Source organism: Peromyscus maniculatus, chromosome 9, assembly GCF_049852395.1.
Source record: "Peromyscus maniculatus bairdii isolate BWxNUB_F1_BW_parent chromosome 9, HU_Pman_BW_mat_3.1, whole genome shotgun sequence".
Lineage (NCBI taxonomy): Eukaryota > Metazoa > Chordata > Mammalia > Rodentia > Cricetidae > Peromyscus > Peromyscus maniculatus.
Genome location: NC_134860.1, coordinates 26,583,741 through 26,601,902, shown reverse-complemented (window position 1 = coordinate 26,601,902; position 18,162 = coordinate 26,583,741). Strand labels below are relative to the sequence as shown.

The 18,162-nt window shown below is 40.0% G+C and overlaps 1 protein-coding gene across 12 annotated transcripts in view; it reads right to left on the bottom strand.

Moving 5' to 3' along the window:
• Positions 1-18,162, bottom strand: part of Cadps (calcium dependent secretion activator) — a 440,161-nt gene that overhangs the window by 128,161 nt on the left and 293,838 nt on the right. For 11 of the 12 annotated variants that reach the window (XM_076544497.1, XM_076544503.1, XM_076544498.1 and 8 more), the window contains exons 12-13: positions 9,788-9,924; positions 6,414-6,601 (exon numbers count right to left, since the gene is read on the bottom strand). In XM_076544497.1, the coding sequence (XP_076400612.1) occupies positions 6,414-6,601; positions 9,788-9,924 (325 nt within the window). Of the gene's footprint in view, positions 1-4,297; positions 4,457-6,413; positions 6,602-9,787; positions 9,925-18,162 lie in introns of all 12 variants that reach the window. The other variant, XM_076544508.1, reaches the window with a different exon arrangement.

Below are 18,162 nucleotides of genomic sequence, written 5' to 3'. Positions count from 1 at the left end.
TGGATACAAATTTAAGATTGCCCCAAAGCATCAGCCACTAAAAGGAGACACCCCTGTCTCCCTGCAAGCTCCTGCAATGGCTTCTATAATCCTAGGTTAATTACAGTTTATAATTAGGACTCTCATATCCCATAGCCACTGCTTCATTGTGAAAGCCAGCCCTACCCCTTCCCTATCCTTTTCTTCCAGCTCATGCCCTTTTCTAATTATGCCCTGATGCCCTGGGGCTCAGATACGCTGCTAAAACAAATATATCAAAGTGTTTGTGTCACAAATGTTAAGACAGGAAGAAAAACAAGTAGTTTCTACACCATTACAAGTGGGCATTGTAGCTTCTTGGGTCTGCTAATAGGGAATTTCAAAAAAGAGACTTGGGGAGGGCAAATATTCCAACGAGGCCTCCGACTTGTTTGCAGTTCATCTGAATCTGAAGTCATGACTCAACATTACAGCAGCTTCATCCATCCTGTTACAAGCAAGGGGCTGGCTGAGAAGCTGCCCTTGCCCAGCAGTCACCGGGAACACAGGTGCCATTGGAATGTGGGCAACAGTAAAAGTGGCTCAGGCTTGATCTGGGTACTGAATGATCGAAGAAACCAAAGACGATTGGAGAAACAACAAAATATAGGAAGGCATGTATTTCACCAAGAAAGGAACAAGTTTCCCAAGTCAGAACTTCATAAATTCTTTTCTTGGAGGAATAAGAGAGGAAGAAATACGTTCCTTTATTTTGAGATGAACATTGAGAAGATATGGATTTGATGTTGGAGACCTTAAGTTAGACTTCAAAGTGGTCACAACAGTAATATGTGTGGTTTTCGATATCATATCCATGCTCAAAGTGTGTGACATCTGCAAACATGTTTTGTACGAGTGGTTTCAGTGAACCCAGGATGAGGACACACTTGGGATTTTAGGTAAGCATTACCACTGGCACAGACTTCACAAGACTTCATGCTCTTCGTAAGGGAGCAATCTTCCTTCATGGGACAGTCAAATGGTTTAAATGAAGGTGACATGTCCAAAGAGAATTTTTCCTTGGCCAAATGGGATGCTTATTTTTATTTGAAACTTGTCTGTAATTTACTCTCTCCCTATTATGATTACTTCCTGTTAGGCAAAGTTGGCGGTCTAGAATTTAGAGATATTTCATTCATGCACAAGGCCAACACCTACCCAGAGCTAGAAGCAAACCAGAGTCATGTTCATGTTCATAAATGCACCACCAATTCTGTGTGTAACATGAGACCAAGAACATAGACCACTGTTAGACTCCATCCATACCTGTGTGCTATGTACAGCACTGTGGTCAGAGCTCTGTAAGGCAGATCTATACCTACTTATGTAGATTTCAGTTTTTTTTAACTGGGGAGAAGAATTAAAATGTACTAGACATAATGGTGTTTGTATGCAAAGAGGTAGAGATAGGGTTGAAAGAAAGAAAAATTATATATAACTCAATGCTAGGCAAATATTCACCAAAAACAAACAATTAAAACAAAACAACCACCACATGACACTAATTGAGTGAGGCAAGGACACCACAAATAAGCCAACTGTTGTAGTCAGTGAGAGAGAAGATAGAGACCTCAGCTATAGCAGCGGCACTGAAGAGAGACAGTAATGCAAATACTTGAGAGATACTTGAGAGCATTGCTTGGGCCAGGAATCAATTTGTAACATGCTGTGAGGGAAGGAAGAGTTCACGAGATGGCTGCTCAGCTTCTGTCTTGGGCAAGTGGGTGGATGATTTAGGGACCATGATGGATAAATGGAGAGGGAGTTCAACTCTGAACCCACAGGATGCATAAGGCTCTGTGGATGAACAGAACCTTGACTTCAAACATATCTCCCCAAAAGATCTTTGGATGCATTTTCAGAGATGTTTTAGAATTCATGCCCCCTTACATCTGCCTGTAGACTCATTAATCTATGCAGCGAGCTGTGGATTGAGGCGGTTGGCATTATGGATTTGTTAATTGCTGATACAATGTACTTTCTATGCGGCCATATGTGAAAAGCAGCAGTGGCATTCAAGAAATGTTAAATAATAATGTAAATGAGAAAAATTTCCAATCTCAATAATAAAGGGATCCAAGGAACATTGACGCAACTTGCAATCATCGGCGCTGTTTGATTGCCTTGTCACTGTGGGACAGTGACCAAAGTGACGCTAATCTAAATGTCATCTAGAAAGAATACTAAAAATATTATGGTGAAAATTAAGTACTGCAACCTTAGGAGCTGATTTAAAAATGAGAAGATATAGCAATTTGCATCTGTGGATTTTATGATCGCCAAATGCAACCAGCTGAACACTCACATTTTCCTTTAGTTCCCCTCTCTTTTGAGAAAATGGATTTAGTTCTAAAGAGTTGGCCCAGACTAATATCCATTCAATTAGCCTAAAAGTTTGATATGTATTAGATGCACTTGAGCTGTTTTATTCATCATGTTTAATTGTCTCATTATTAAACTTTGAAAGGTTCAGGTAGGAATTCCCCAGAACATTTTTGGCTGCAAATCGGGTTCAGGAATCTGAATCATTTTCATTCCCCTGCCACAAGTGGTTCAAATGTACAGTAACCAAAGAGTCTCTATCTTGACTAGATGTGATCTAAACACAGAATCCTGGGTGCTAGGGGGATATTGGATGTGCATATTCCTGGCTCCATGTAAGAACGCTGAATTATCTGAGGGTAGTACCCTGTACTCTGTATTTTGTCAGACTTTCTTGTGATTCATATGCACCCCCGAGTGTGAAAACCACTGCTTCCATAGAACAGCACAAATTATACACAGGCACCAGGTCTATGTAAAAGAAACAACAACAAATCCAAGGAAAAAGGAATCATTTAATCCTATCATTTGGGAACATGATTTAAAACAAGAGTCCTTGACCTTAATGCTACTGTCATTTGGGCCTATTCCTGCCTGGGCATTACTGGGTATTTAATAATATCTTCCTATCAATGAAAATTATGTCCAGACCTCACCAAAAATATAACTCACTGGGATGAATCCTGTCAAACACACAGGAAAGATCCTATTGGGTAGTTCATTCTATGCTAGAAAATGGGCTTCAGTCCAGTGAGAGCTGCCTTTCTACAGGGACGGTTTACTCTCTGCTCTATGAGGATGATAGGAGGTCCAAAAGCAGCACTCTGGACAGCTGCCATTGTGGCTTCCTCTTCAGAGACCTTCCAGCTTGTTGATCCCGACAGCAAGTTGCAGTTTTCTTACAGGTGGACATGAGCACCAGAGCAAAAACACAAACAGAAACTCTGGCTTACCTCCACCCTTATTTACTGCCAGGAGGCAGATGAGTGACCAGGTGATACTTGGTTTTCCTTGATGTTCACTATTAGCTATGCATCTTATGAGGGACAGTTTGCTGCATTCTCTAGAAAGAAACTGCTCCCATGCCCATTGGATCTTTCTATAAGTTAACTGCATATACAAGGCGTAGAAATGGTAGTGGATAAATGAACATTGAAGCATATGGGATCCATGCCTGTTACTTTGCGTAACTTGGACAAGCCTGGCCAGAATTGCAGGCAAGGAAAGGTAGAAGTACATATGAAAATATTGGGAATATTGAGTAAATGTGGTCTTTAAGGTGCCATTTTTCCAATTAAAGAATTGCTGAAGGTCAAGAAACAGGATAAGATGAACAGAAGGTTAGGACTTTATGCCTTGAAGTGACCTTGCTGCATAACTGCTTCCATAGACAGCCACTGATTTAGTGATGGGCTTTATTTTGTGCGTTATCATAACTCACTATTCAGATGAGTTTCTTTTTAACAAGTGATTATGGATATTGGGAGGATTTGCTTAATAAAATAGATCCATAATAAATGTATAGGCCTATTTGATATTAACCCATCTTATTTGGCCCTTGAACATAATTTTAAAATTACAAAGCATAGCTTATTTATTAAGAATGACTTGTAAGTTATCAGAGCACTAGCTAGACATGAAGACAGAAAGACAAAGAAACAAAAAAAAATACAATCTGACTCATAGGTCTGTTTGCTTATTGGTAGGCTAGTTTTTCAAGTACACACATATTTAAGAAAATCACTAAATAACTGACTCAAATTACCAATATACCACATTTTGTCCATTTCTAAGATCTTTTATGAAAAACTGCACCTTTGAAAGCCTTTAAAGGATACAGGTTTAAGGGAGGCATTAACCCTGTTGTTTACAAAGATGGACATGGTGGTGTGGATGCAGGTATAGGCACAAGACACAGGGGCTGAAAATACAAATCAATACACACATGGATTCTTACCTTTTTTGCTCTTGACTGGGGTGGGTTTTGGACTCTTTTCTCTTTTTTGATTCTCTTCGTGGATCTTTTTTAGCCTCTGGTTCGGGACAAGGTGGAGTTTTGCCCCCTTGAAAGTCTGTGTTTGGTAGCAGCCCACTAAGACACACATGCATTTGTTGACTTTTGAGAGGGAGTGGTTGTATGAGGCATGCATAGAGGGTGGCCAGCCATAGGAGAATCAAAAGTACATACACACATGTGCAAACAAAAAGAAAGAAAAAAAAAGGAAGCATCAAAAAGCAAAGGCAAATGCATTCAAACTAAAATAATAAGCAAAAGAGATGCAAAACGCATAAGGAAAATCAGAACTGAAAAGAAAATAAGAAATCCAAAACTGTTCCCACGACAAGATGTATAAACCTAACTGTGAATCAAGTGGCAGTCTTACAATATGAAACCCAGACAATGTGTATCATAATTCATGATGATGTTTACCAGGGAGTTTACAAAAACATTTCATTATTTTATAACACTTTCTTATTCAGTAACATATGTAGAATACAGTGTGACAACCCAGAGAATATAATGCAACTTCTCTCTCTCTCTCTCCCTCTATAAAGAATTCAATCCAAGAGGCTGTAACAGATAGTCATCAAAGTGTACATATTTATAAAAATCAGAATTATGCATGCTCCAACCCAGGTATCAGAGTCTTCATGAATATCTTTTATGCAAATAAAAGGCCGTGTCTTGGGCTATGGAGCCATAACAATAGGAGATGAATATAATCTTATTGTCTATTAAAATATTCAAAGCTACAGTTTTATTGTTATCCAGCTCTAAATGATAGAGTTGCATTTCATAAAAGTCTGTCAGTACTGGAGACAGGAAAAGCACAGAACAAACCCCTTTCAGGGCTTGCAAAGATGAGTAAGGGCTGACACAACCCTGGCTTCAAAGCCAGGTAGCCTGGACTGGCTTCTTCCCCATGTGGATTTCCCCAGAGTGACAACTTGCTCATCTGAGGCTTGTTTTTCAAAGCCACCCAGCTGTCTTCTGCTGCCTCCCCTGGCTGTCGGCAGGGATGCTTTGGAATATTGTAGACTTATCTTTATACTAGCGTGCGGCTACATACATTGAGATGGTAAGCTGGCTGTGGCAGTGTGGAAATTTATTCCATGCCTCTAGAGCCAAATGGCAACGTTCTTAAGTTATTTGCTTCTTTGCATTATTCAGAACATGGATTATTCCCCCCTCCAGGAGCTCTCCAGTCTAAAGAAATAGAATTCTTAGTACAGAGTCAGGCGACTTGACATTCTGGTCTTGTCTATGAAACCTACAAATTGAGGGGGTTGGTTAGACTGTGATCGCCAAAGTTCTTCCCACCTCTGAGGATGTATTCTAAGTGTTCCCGGCATGTTGCCTTCCAGCTTCACCTAGCTTGTTTCAGCTCTAGCAATGTGCTTGCTTGGCTTCCTTCTTCGCAGGCCAGTAGTACATGCTGTTCCTTTTGCCTGGAACCACTCAGCTCCTACACATGCTTCAGTTCCCGGCTTTACCATCATTCCCTCAGGGAGGTCCCCCTGCCATTCTGCCACTCCATCTGAGTCATGCTCCGCATTGAATTCTACCCAGAATTTAATTCCTGTTCTTAATGCATCTTCCCTGGTATGGTGTCTAGTTTTTATTTTTTCATCATGTATACAGGGTGTAAACCAGAGCCTGACACTAGGTAACCATCAAACACTCCTAAAGTGATCAATTTCTTGCCAAGTTCCAGGCGTTCAGCTGAATTCTTTATGCTCATAAGTATCCCCTCAATCCCACGAGAATACTGTCATTCAGATTTTATAGATCAGAAAACTGTAGTTTAAGGGATTTAATTACCAACCGAGCTCACTGATAAAAAACAAAACAAAACAATAAACAAACAACCAAAACACCAGCAATGATTAGTACCAGACTGAGTTACCTCAGGGGCTCCCCTAGGAAAGGAAACTGTTACCCACCCCCTCCTCAGTGTAAGCATGTACCATTGGGTAAACAGGGATAGGTAGTGAGTTAGGGTTGATAACTACAGTCATAAATCACTGGAAGTTCCTTATCAGGGTAGGAGTACCTCTGGACTCATGCTTACCTGTTACCGTGGACGTGCGATGCGCAGAAGGCAAAGCTGTAGTGGAGAAGCGTGGGGTCAATCATGGCACCGTTTTCTGCCCGTTCCAGCAAGTCTCTAAGGTAGCAGAGATGCCGATGACATCCTCGGACTCCATTTCGAGCGCAATACTCATCTAATACAAACACCTGGCCAGGACTGAACCAGCCCTGTAGGGGAATAAAGGAAAGGCTTTCTTTTAAATACAAGTAGCTTTCTGGAGAGCTGCTAGTAGCAGGAGCGGCTGGAGGAAGGGACTGAAAAACAGCCAGTGATAACTCTTTTGATGGTATGCCGGTTGCCCTCTGTTTAACCCTAGCAGCAGACCATCCTGGAACTCTGTCATTCCTGCTCTGCAGGTGGGTAAGTTAACCGAGTTGAGGGATGAAGTGGGATTTCCTTGTAGTTGGTAGTGCTGTATAAGCAAAACAGCATGCTTCCAGGAAAAGAGAATTACCAGGGCTCCAACATGCACTTTAGAGGAGAATTGGGGTGAACATAAGGCAGAGTCCGGCAAGGGAAAATTGTGATATCAGTGCTGTGGGTTGGGAGATGTTTTCTGCTTGACAAAAACTGTCAGTTAAACCTTCCAGTAAGCCAGTAAGGTAGATGGGACAAGCACATTTTGTCTTTCTCCACTCCAAGGGAATCTGGATAAGGACGCTGAAGTACATATACACTAGACCCAGTCCAGCTCTGTCTGCTGCAGGTGCTCTGGCCTAAAGGGAATTGAAGCTGTTTTACATAAAGACTAAACTTTGTAAATCCTTACACCTTAGAAGAATTTTTTCAGTACACTTTAAAATGAAGATAATAACACAGCACTTCAAAGAGTTAGAGCAAGTTTTCCAAGGACAAATCAGATTTGATTAACAAAAGAGAAGAATTCCTCACAACTGGGTTTACAGTTCTCTTCCCTGCCCCCCCCCCGTAATTTTTAAAAAAATTTTGTATTTATTTGCTTATTGTGAGACCAGTCAAACTTTGCTATAAAAGAGAATCCAGATGGAGTCTCTGATACTAGTTCAGTGGCATGATGGGTAGAAACCACTGCCTCTGCTGTGAAATTCGAAAGACAGGTCCTTAGAAAGGTCAGGTGACTTGATATTGCTGGTCAATGTGGACAGAGTCTAAAATGAAACCATATTGTTTCATTTATGTCCTATCTGAAGCAATAATAAACCAATTTAGGTAGTGCTTTCTAAATTGGAAATTTGGGCTGTTTTAAATACAAACTTCACTTTACTTTCAGGGTCTCTTTTGAGTTATTTTTTGAGTGTTACTGCAGCTTGGGATAGAAGGGACCAGAGGAAAGAGGGATGTGGAACAGGGAGAGGCCAAAGGAGTTTGGGAGGGAGGCCTTTGAAAGGCTCTAATCGTGTATTAGGGACTAAGGATCTCGCCTGACAACATGCAGCGAGGTATCCACAGAAGACGGCATCTTTCCTCTTTCAAATGATAAGTTACTGCGGAGGGCGGGAGAGTAGTCGAGGCAGTGGGCTGCCCCTATAGGCAACTTCTCTGCCACTCCATCTGCTACCCCAAATGCTAAATCTTAGAGACAACACTGCTGTGAAAGATTAAAATATATTTTCTACGACTCAGATGACACCAAGTCTTTTGTAGATGCCAAAATAGCTGCTTTGAAAAGAGTTGAAGAAATATCAATTAGGAACTGAGTCGAAGACACAGAAAAATTTATGTATCCCTGCTGGTCGGTCTCCAAAACCAACTGAAAAAAAAAGACTGTAATAATGAGAAAAATGGAATATATAGAGATAGGGGATAAGGTCCTTTAAATTTTTGTTATTTTCTGAAATTCTGGCCTTAATTAATAGATCTAGGTATATAAACAGGGAAGAGAGCTGCTTTGGCTAACTCACAATTATTATTATTTTTATTTTAGACTATATTTTTAAGTCTATAGTGATTGATGCGAGACAGGCATCAGAATTTCATTTCTAGTTTAATCTTTTGAGGGCATTTATGAATTCTTCATGGTGAATTTCAAAATGAAAAAATTGTTTTTGAACACTGATATAAATAAAAGCCTTAAAAATTATACATCTCAAAGTATCATCAAGTGAGCAGAATTCCTATGGAAAAGGGGTGATTATGTTGATATGCACCCTCATGATCTTCATAAATGTATTTAGAAATAGATAATAATAGGAAATCCTTTTGAGAAAATTGGCCTTGCAATGCAAAGTAAGCGATTTTTTTTAAGTCAACACAGTATTTCTTTCCAATTTGGTAAAGTCAGAGTTTCCAATGAAGAGGTTCTCAACATGAGATAATGTGTTATTATGAGCCATAGATTAATAAATTATCCTGCAGAATCCACTTCTATTTTTAAGATGATTTTAACCTCTTAAAAAAACATATTATATCTTCAAGCACCAAAACAGGGAATTTAAAATAATCATTCAGAATAAGGGTTTATGCTAATACCAGTTAATTATATAATATTAATGTTACATAAATACATTAACTTCTATGTTTGAAGTCAAGGACAAGAACTGCCCTCTACACAAAATCATGTGATAATTTCTCCCTCTTCTTTCCTGTCTATAAAGTGGGATTAATAATATTTACTTTTAAGAAAGTCATAATTTATAGTCTGCAGACAGAAATGAAAGTCTTTGTTATGGCTTCGGGCCTGATAATTGCAAACCAAAAGTGTGTTTTCAAAAACTGGATAAATATGTAACAGCAGTCCTTAAACTGAACTAATTTGACTCGGGGTTTAAAATGAGATTTTAGGGAATGTAAATACCCTGCTGGGTAGCTAGGCTTCAAAATATCTACTGCATCTTTCAAATTTTCTCTTCAAGGGTGAAGAAGGTTGTGAGGATGAGAGAAAAAGTTCACCCAAATAAACAAAGCCAAAGTCATTAGGCTTATGGAGATCGGAGTGAGTGGATTAGCAACTGCTTCGATCTCTCAAAGTGACACAAAAACAGTGCATCCCTTAATGAGCGAGGGGTAGCAGGTACAGGCTAGAGAGGGTGGGGCTTCTTAAACTCTATGACAATCTGGCAATTTTTATAAGTTCATCATGAGCAGGTGCCAGGCTCAACCACCCCTTTAGTAAGATTTCTCACGTAGCAGCTGAAAAGGGGGAGCTAAGATTGGGTGGCTGGGGAATTGGCTATATCTCTTGTGAGCACTTCCTCTGACTCAGATTGATTCTTGGGCAAATAAAACTATCACCACGCAGAAAATTGGAGACGTGTTTATAATTGATAAAGGGATTTTGTACAGGAGCAGGGAGAACTCTGGCATAAAGGTAGAGGGATATTTGATTTTTTAAAAATGTCATGTTTCAATTGCTGTAGATCAAAGAATATACTTGCCAGGCAAGAATAGGAATCATTAAGTCTGTGATCCAAAGTCAGCCTCTGCACCGTCTCAAAGAGGGAAGCGTGGTCAAAGTTACAGGGGTTGGAAGAGATAAATTCATCCATGCCGTGCTTTTGAGCTCTATCTGCGTCTGTTCATTTACACATGTAGAGAGAGACACAATTTAGAGAAACACATCACATTTTTTTTTGACATTTCAGATTCACAGGATTCACTAGGCATTGTGAACATCAGCTGCCTCCCTGCTGCCCCCCACCAATGTCCCAAAGATAGTCTTTGACCCACCCCCCATTGTCAACTTGCATCACTTACTGGTGAGTTTTACTGCATTTAGGCAAAAATATATTGGCATCAATATGTTTATCAAATGATCACAGTTCCAGTGCCTCCGTGTTGCTCTTTACAACTATGCATGAGATCGTAACTTCGCCTGCAGTTCACCAAACACTGAAAGCAGATCGGGTCTTTGCTGAGAGCGGGCTAGATAGCTTTGCGGCTTTGTAATAGATTCTGCCATTCCAGTGGTTGTGTCTAGAGCAATTTCTCAGTGCTTATTGGAATTATCTAGAAAAAGGCTTATGCTGGTTTTCAGCAGAGTGACAATATTTGTGTCATTCCCTTCCAAATTTTCATTGCCAATTTGGTGTCACGAAAGGTTTGATTCCCAACCCTCCAAAATTAAAAGTTTTTTTTTTTTTTTTTTTTAAAGATTGAAACCAGGAGAGTAACTTAAATGGGAATTTAGTGCTGAATAGGCAAGGATGTTGCCTTGTGGGGCACATACTCCATTAGCAAAGCTTATGAAACAGACAAACAGAAACTGCCCTGTGAGGGCTGCGGTCTGCCACTTATTGTGAGTTAATAGTCTCCTTGTATTCACACTTTTCCATGCAGGGTGAAGGCTGTAGGCAAAACCTCCTAAGGGCTAACTAATTAATCTCAACATGTGTAACTAAAATAGACTATCCTTAGCTGGCAAAATAACTCAGGGAGTGCAGCTCGAGTGCCACCAAGAAAATCCTAAAGAGGCAGGAATGAAGGTCTGTCCTGGGAGAGATCAGCTCACTCTAAATCACTCGCTCTCCTGCTATCTAGACTACAATTAGAGGGAATCTCAGAGCAAAATCAAGCAAGATTTTATTTATCTCTTCACATGCACCATTTTACTGGGATACAGGGACCTGCCAGGAACCAGCAAAACAATCAGGGCAAAGGGAAAACTGATTTCTGACTTGAGAGGGTATTTGAATCATATTTTCCTATGTGGCCTCTATCCCAGGGAGGTTTTTTTTTTCCCTCCCATGCTCAGGGTATGCCTGTGAGCTTGGTTTGTGGTAGCAGTGTGACTTTAACACCCTGACTTCTCAGTGATTACTGCTATCATTTGAACAAAAATGCATAGCTTGTCAGTTCTACCCTTCCTAGTGTGGGATTTTTAAAACCTCTGACATTTTTGCAGAGGAGTAGTGAGTGGTCAGTGTCTGAATAAGATGTGTTGTTTATGCCCAAGACACACAGAAGCCATGTCTCTAGAAGGCAATTTGAAGAATCAGGTTTTTACAGACTGATTGCTCCATTAAGATGATAAAGCAAAGGCTTTTGGAAAAGACATTGTGTGTGAAGAAATTATGTTAGATGATCCACAAGAGCGCTCCTTGCTGTCTTAGCTGCCTCAGATTCACCCTTGGGGAAGAGCTGAGAATTTGGGCTTGGGGCATGACCTATGGACTTTCTTTTGCTTCAGGATCGTCAGGACAATGGAGCTTGGGGGAAGGGGGAGCTGGCTGTTTGGGGGTGTGAATGTGCTACTTGTGGTCCACGACAAGCAAGTGTCTTGCACTTGTTCCTCCTTGGGGTCCCTCCTGGTGGAAAGACCCTTGTAACAACTGGACAGCCCTCCTCTGCCTTTTCCCCTGGATACTGCCCTCCTCTCTACACGGTGAGTCCCGGGGCGATTTAATTCAGGAAGAAGCAAGTGTGGGGGGTGCTTGAATTGCTCATCCTGTTACATCTTCATGAGCCACATCCACCCCCTGCCTCCCAATTTTAACAGATAGATCAGGCAGCTTGGCTAGCATCAGATTCTTGCTCTCGGATTTCTCGGCAGAGGCTGTAAGCTGAAAAACCAGCCAGGCCTTACTTTGCCGGTTCGCCTCAGTCAGTTACTGCTAGTCAGTTGTGACGGTACAACCCGGGTCACTCAGCTTGGAAAGACGGGGGCGCTTTTATAGCTGTTAAAAATATGGCATGGATTTCAAGTGTCATACTCTTCAGTTGTTTGAGCCTCTTGAGTACTTTGCTGTTGACCTGTTTTACTTTTCTGGCTACTCAGGAGATGGTCTGAAGAGGCAATCTGGCCCTCTGGGGAAACCTGGACACAGGCTCCCTGTCTCTCACCTGTCACAGGGCCTCTGTGAAGGTAGCTGCTGGCTGAGAGCACAGCTAGATAACGCCTCCTTTTCTCCTGACAGTCTAAAGCAGGCTTATAGAAAACCATGAGTAAAATCAGTGTTTTCCCTTTTTTAACAATAACCATAACAATAAAACTTCTTTCCCCTTCTTTTTGTCTTTTCCTTCTCCTAGTCCACATGGAGAATGATTCAGAACTGGAATGCGAGTGGCTTGGAGGTGTGTGTGTGTGTGTGTGTGTGTGTGTGTTTGTATTTGCATGTGTGTTTGTGTGTGTATGTTCGTGTTTGCATATGTGTTTGTGTGTACAAGTGTCTGTTTGTGTGTTTGCATGTGTGCTTGTGTGTGTATATGTGTCTGTGTGCTTGCATGTGTGTGTGTGTTTGCATGTATGTGTTTGCATGTGTGTGTGTGTTTGCATGTGTGTGTTTGCGTGTGTGTGTTTGCATGTGTGTGTGTGTGTATGTGTCTGTGTGCTTGCATGTGTGTGTGTGTTTGCATGTGTGTGTGTGTTTGCATGTGTGTGTGTGTTTGCGTGTGTGTGTTTGCGTGTGTGTGTTTGCATGTGTGTGTGTGTTTGCATGTGTGTGTTTGCATGTGTGTGTGTGTTTGCATGTGTGTGTGTGTGTTTGCATGTGTATGCAGATGAAAGCCAGAGGTTGACGTTGGGCATCTTCCTCAGCGGCTCTCAACATTAGTTGTTTTGAGGCAAGGTCCAAGGTCTCTCACTGAATCTGGAACTCACTGAGTCAGCACGACTGGCTGGCCAGTCAGCCTCAGATCCTCCTCTCACTGCCTGCCAGCACTGACAGTGTCTGGCTTTCACGTGTGTAATGGGGATCTAGACCCGGGTCCTTACACTTGTATGGCCAGCTCTTCACCAATTAAGCCAAGTGGCCAGCATCTGGCCTCCATTTTTAAATAGTTGTCATGTGCTGGTGGGACTGTTTAATCTCTGAACTTCAGTTTCCTCTTGTGACAGGTGAGTTGACATGTCTGTTTCCTCTTGCCATCTTGGACTGCAGTTTAGTGCTCTTGAGGATCTTTGCATACCTCCATCTAAGGAATGGTACATGCTCCAGTGGGGCTCCAGCAAGCAAGGTAGTATTACCATATACTTAGATTTAGGCTCATTATCTTAATTGCTCTTAAAACTCAAGAATGCTTATATGGGTGGTTCCCTCGCAGCACTAATTTGAATAGTTTCCCCAGCTTATATTATGAAAAGGAAATAAAGAAGCAGCTGGGAATGCTAACTTGAGGTGTCAACTCCAAACACCTGAGTTTTAAGGAGGGATTCTAGGATTTTCTGTTTTCTGCTATATTCCCAGCATCCAGCAAAAAAAAAAAAAAAAGAAAAAAAAAGAAAAAAAAAAACCCAGAATACAGGTAGTGCTTCGTACATACTTGTCAAAATACTGGGTCTATTTTATCAAAGTAAATAAACCCATGCTTTCAGTAAGTGCTTTGTATTTATTTAAAATTACATTTATTTGTTTATTTATTTTGTGTGTGCATGTGTGTGTGTGTGTGTGTGTGTGTGTGTTCATGCATGTACTTATGCATGTGTACATGCCTGCCATGGCATGCATATTGAATTTAGAAGACAACTTTTGGGAATTGGGACTCTCTTTCTACCATGTGGGTTCTGGGGAATCAAACTCAGGTTATCAGGCTTCACAGCAAGCCCTTAATACACTGAGCCATCTTGCCTGCTCAGTGTCTTCTAGGTCTTTGTTTTATGGATTACTGTTACCCTAAGCACACACTTTATTTGCTAGTTAGAAGAGCACAGAATTCAGCAGAGGGTTGGAGTGGGATTCCTAATAACTGGATTTAAGGTTGGAATACCAATTGTGTGGTATGTGATATATGGAAGTGTTTAATGTTTCTTAGACTCCTTATCCTCATTTATGAATAAAAAGTAGCATTTGGAGACTGTATCATAAAGTTGTTGATGGGATCTAATAAATGTCCAGAAGGCACCTGACATATAGTAAGCACTCAATAAATGTTACCTAGGAGTAAACAGGCAGGTTTCTTAATTCTTGCAAAGCCAGTTTGCATTCAGCTGTTAGTGAGTCAAAGATGCCTCTGTATTTATAGCTAGTGGTCCATACCTTCTTGTTTCTTTATATTATTTTAGGAAACTGTCAGCCCATCCTTATCTCTCTACTTTATAATTCTGCCATGTCCCTACATAACTAATTCCTACATTGTGCCTGGCTTTTCTGAATTCCATTCTGATTTCTCTGGGGTCAGAACATATACACACAGCAGAATCTCTGAGCAGGTAGTCTGTCTCTTGAGAGCATTCCATGATCTGTTGTTTCATTGCTAGCTCCTCCAGGAACCAGGTACTTAGCAGGTGGCTACTAACTGAGCGAGTGACTCTGACACCTCCATCCCAGGCAACTCCCTACTAGCTTTATTAAGGAGACACACACATGGGGATTCAGATGGCATCTCTCAAATCCAAAAGTGGGAACATGTGCTCTTAGGGGAAAATTTTATAGAAGGAAACAGAATTCTAGGTGCAGGTGTCTTTGGATACCATTCAGATTGTCTGCCTGTGTCTCCATACATGTCTAGGACCATATGCATTACATATGTTGTCTATTTTAAAATAAAACACTGCAGTGGTCCAGCTGTTCCAAATTCTGTTTCAAAGAACTTGTGGGCGCTTCCCAAGCAACACCATATAATCATTCTTGCACTGTCCCAGTCTGCTCTCCTACAGCACTGAACACGAAAAACAAATGCTCTTTGCAACTCCATTTCTCTTTGTGCAAACAATGAGAACTGGTGGATTAAAGAAAAAGAAAACTCCAATGTTGGCATCACCAAGGGAAAACAGCCCAGAGAAAAAGTTCTAGAACTCAGGACACTGGGGTTACTGCCTTTGCCAATGTGTGACATGTGTCAAGAGAATGAAAATGAATTTGAATGTTAGGTTGAACAAAATAGCATCAGGAAGCTATTGAATCTTTGTAAAATTCCAGTCATGTTTGGAATACTGCTTGTTTTGGGGGATACATACATATTAACCCTCTTTGTTGCTGTGGTTATTAATATGAAGTAATTTAAAAAAAATCTAGGATTTAGTAGATTTTCAGTGCTAACTTTCACCTTTCTCAGACTTTGCTTCAGGAAGTTATCCCCAAGTCTTTATTGGTCTGTGAAGGTTTGAAATGTTCTGAAAGTGGGCCGTGTGGTTTTGTAGGCGACATGAGGAGGGTGCAATCCAACACACCCTTCAAAGGATGCTGACTGTGCAGCCTGTACGGTTTAATTGTGTAAGGGTGTTTAAAGTCCTTTGTGTTATGGGATAGGAAATTGGCTTCAAGTCAGACTTAGATGAATAAAGTTACTATTCGGACTGCTATAGCACTAAGTAACTTCAGTATTGCCAGTGGAGTTTGTTACACACAGACAGCCCAAGGGACCTGGGCTTAGAAGCAGGTGTGCTTACAGGTGGATACTCATCCAAACCTTTACCTGAAGTTGGCCCAGAAAAAACTGTGTTTGACATTTAAAGCATGTTTTAAAAACACTGTTTCCTACAGTGCTATCATTTTATGGACTTCATATCCTCATTTAATCTCCTTTATTGAAATTCATGTGAATATTTCCCAAGAGACTACCTGACATTTATATTACTCTTTAGTTGGTTATGATGTCTGGGTTCAGTTCAAGGTTGATATTCTCTTTCCTTTTTCCTCATATGACTAGAACAATATGTAATAGCTTTCGTAATACCTTATATTAATAGAAAACATATTTACATGATCTTATTTCAGAAAACTGCATTTTAGATATATTTACAGTGTATTTCAAATAAATACATTTTGCTTGAATGGATGATATAGTTTTTAAATTTTGAACTAAAAAATTTTTCCTACTATTATTACCACAGCTCAGGGATTGAAAACAAAGGGCAAATAAATATCTTTATTTTGTAATGTTATACTTTGGAAATTTTCATGGGCAAATGAGAACAATTTTTGCTGTTGAACATAATTATGATAGCTTATTAATAAATTATCTAAGATGGCTCTTTTCTCTCGGGAAACCGTTCTATGATAAACTAGAGGTGGCTGTTTTATTTCTGAAATTTAGAGCACACACAGGATCTTCTTGCTCCTGATGGGTGCTAGAGGCAAGAGAATAGCTAATGTAACTTGAAAGTCATCTGTGAAACCCAACTGTAAATTAAAAGGTGACTTTGTATCGTTCTTATATGGAAAATGTGTGCATGTCATATCTGCTTGACAGTGCAAGAGCAAATGTATGGTTTGGACAGTAACGAGCAATGACAGTAGTCAGCCTCGTCAGGAGACATGAAATAAAGGAATGACAATGATTGATGGCAGCTGGCTGTTTACAGAGCTTTCTAGAAGAGTTTTTCTTGGTATAGTCAAGGAACTAGGGAGTGCTGTGCCCAGCAAGAGACTGGTCCTCCCATGCCTGCTGTCCTGAGGCACATAGTGGACCACTTGTCTGGGAAACGACTTCATTTTTTTTTTTTTTTTTTGGTTTCTCTGACTGGAGCAATCCAATATGAATGGTTGAGAGAGGATGGTGTCTTTGGAAGCAGGGTCACATGACATTTTTAAACTACCATGGCAAAACACCATTGAGGGTAAACATGAACATTTATTTCAGAGCTGGTAATTCTTTGTAAGACATTGCTTTGAGTAAAGATCACATCACAACGGAGATTATTTATTCAATAATCTAAAGCCAAAATAATAAGTGGTTTGCAATTTTCCCTATGGCAATTACTACATTTTCAATGAATTGTCCTTCTATGAACATTATAGTCTCAATTAATTAATTTTATATTCCTTGATATGAGCAGAGATAAATTTTCTATATTTGAATAATAATGTATTTTACTGATGTGATAATACTCAAACAATTAGGGAATAATCTGTTAAATGTTAGTCAATAAAAATGAATCTTAATTTTAATATGTTCTCTTTAGAACATTGGATTATGTTGTTTGGAAATTCTTGGATCTTACTTCCTATAGAGTCCTTTTCAGAAGCCATTTACTCTTAACAATAAAAAGAGTGATTTGTAGTGTGGTGCAAGGCCATTCAAATTAAGTGGATACTAAATTAATCTTTGGTATTGCATTCCTGCAATGTAGTAACTGCAAGTTGACAATAGAAGATATAGCAAAAATCTCATAAAATAAAACTATAGAAAACAAGGCAAAGAACTATTAGAATATCTACTAGGGTAGCAGTGCATTGTGCAAATACATGAAATTCGCTCAGAAAAGAACTCATTCAGTCATCTAGTCATCCATCCTCTCATTCTGGAAACAAAAGGAGAGCAGAGTCCTCAGTCCCACTAAGTGCCCACTCTGTAATAAGCTTTTTAGATGCCTCATCAGACATTCAAAAGAAGGGAAAGTCAACTTAAGTATCTTCTGGGAGTGGTGGAAAACATCTGTCTGCTAGCCAGGGGTACATTTATGCAAAATAAAAGAGAAAGAAAGGGAGAAAAAGCAAATAAAAAAAATGAACAAAAAAAAATCAGAAGAAAAGACTACTGTTAAATGGTCAGGAGGAATGGTATGACCTACAGTCTTCTAAATTAGCATTCAGAGAACTCAAATACATATTTGCCTGCTCTCTTGACCAAATTGTCTAGCTCCCTCTAATGTTAAGTTTTCTCACAGCACGCTTTACTGAGACAGCTTGATCCTATATGAATAAAGAAATTGCAAACTCTCTTTTGTTAACAGTAGTATAGAGAAAGATTTTTCTAAAGTTTTAAATTATCACTTTTTTCTGTTTTTTTAAGGGCTACATTTAGAGAAAATGAATAGAAACACAGATGAAGTTGAACAAGTTATTGTTGTCATTGTTCTTGGGGGGTGAGTAGAATGGCATCTGAGAGGAGAGTTCAAAATCCTCCTGGGCACTGTGAGATCCCGGACCAAAAC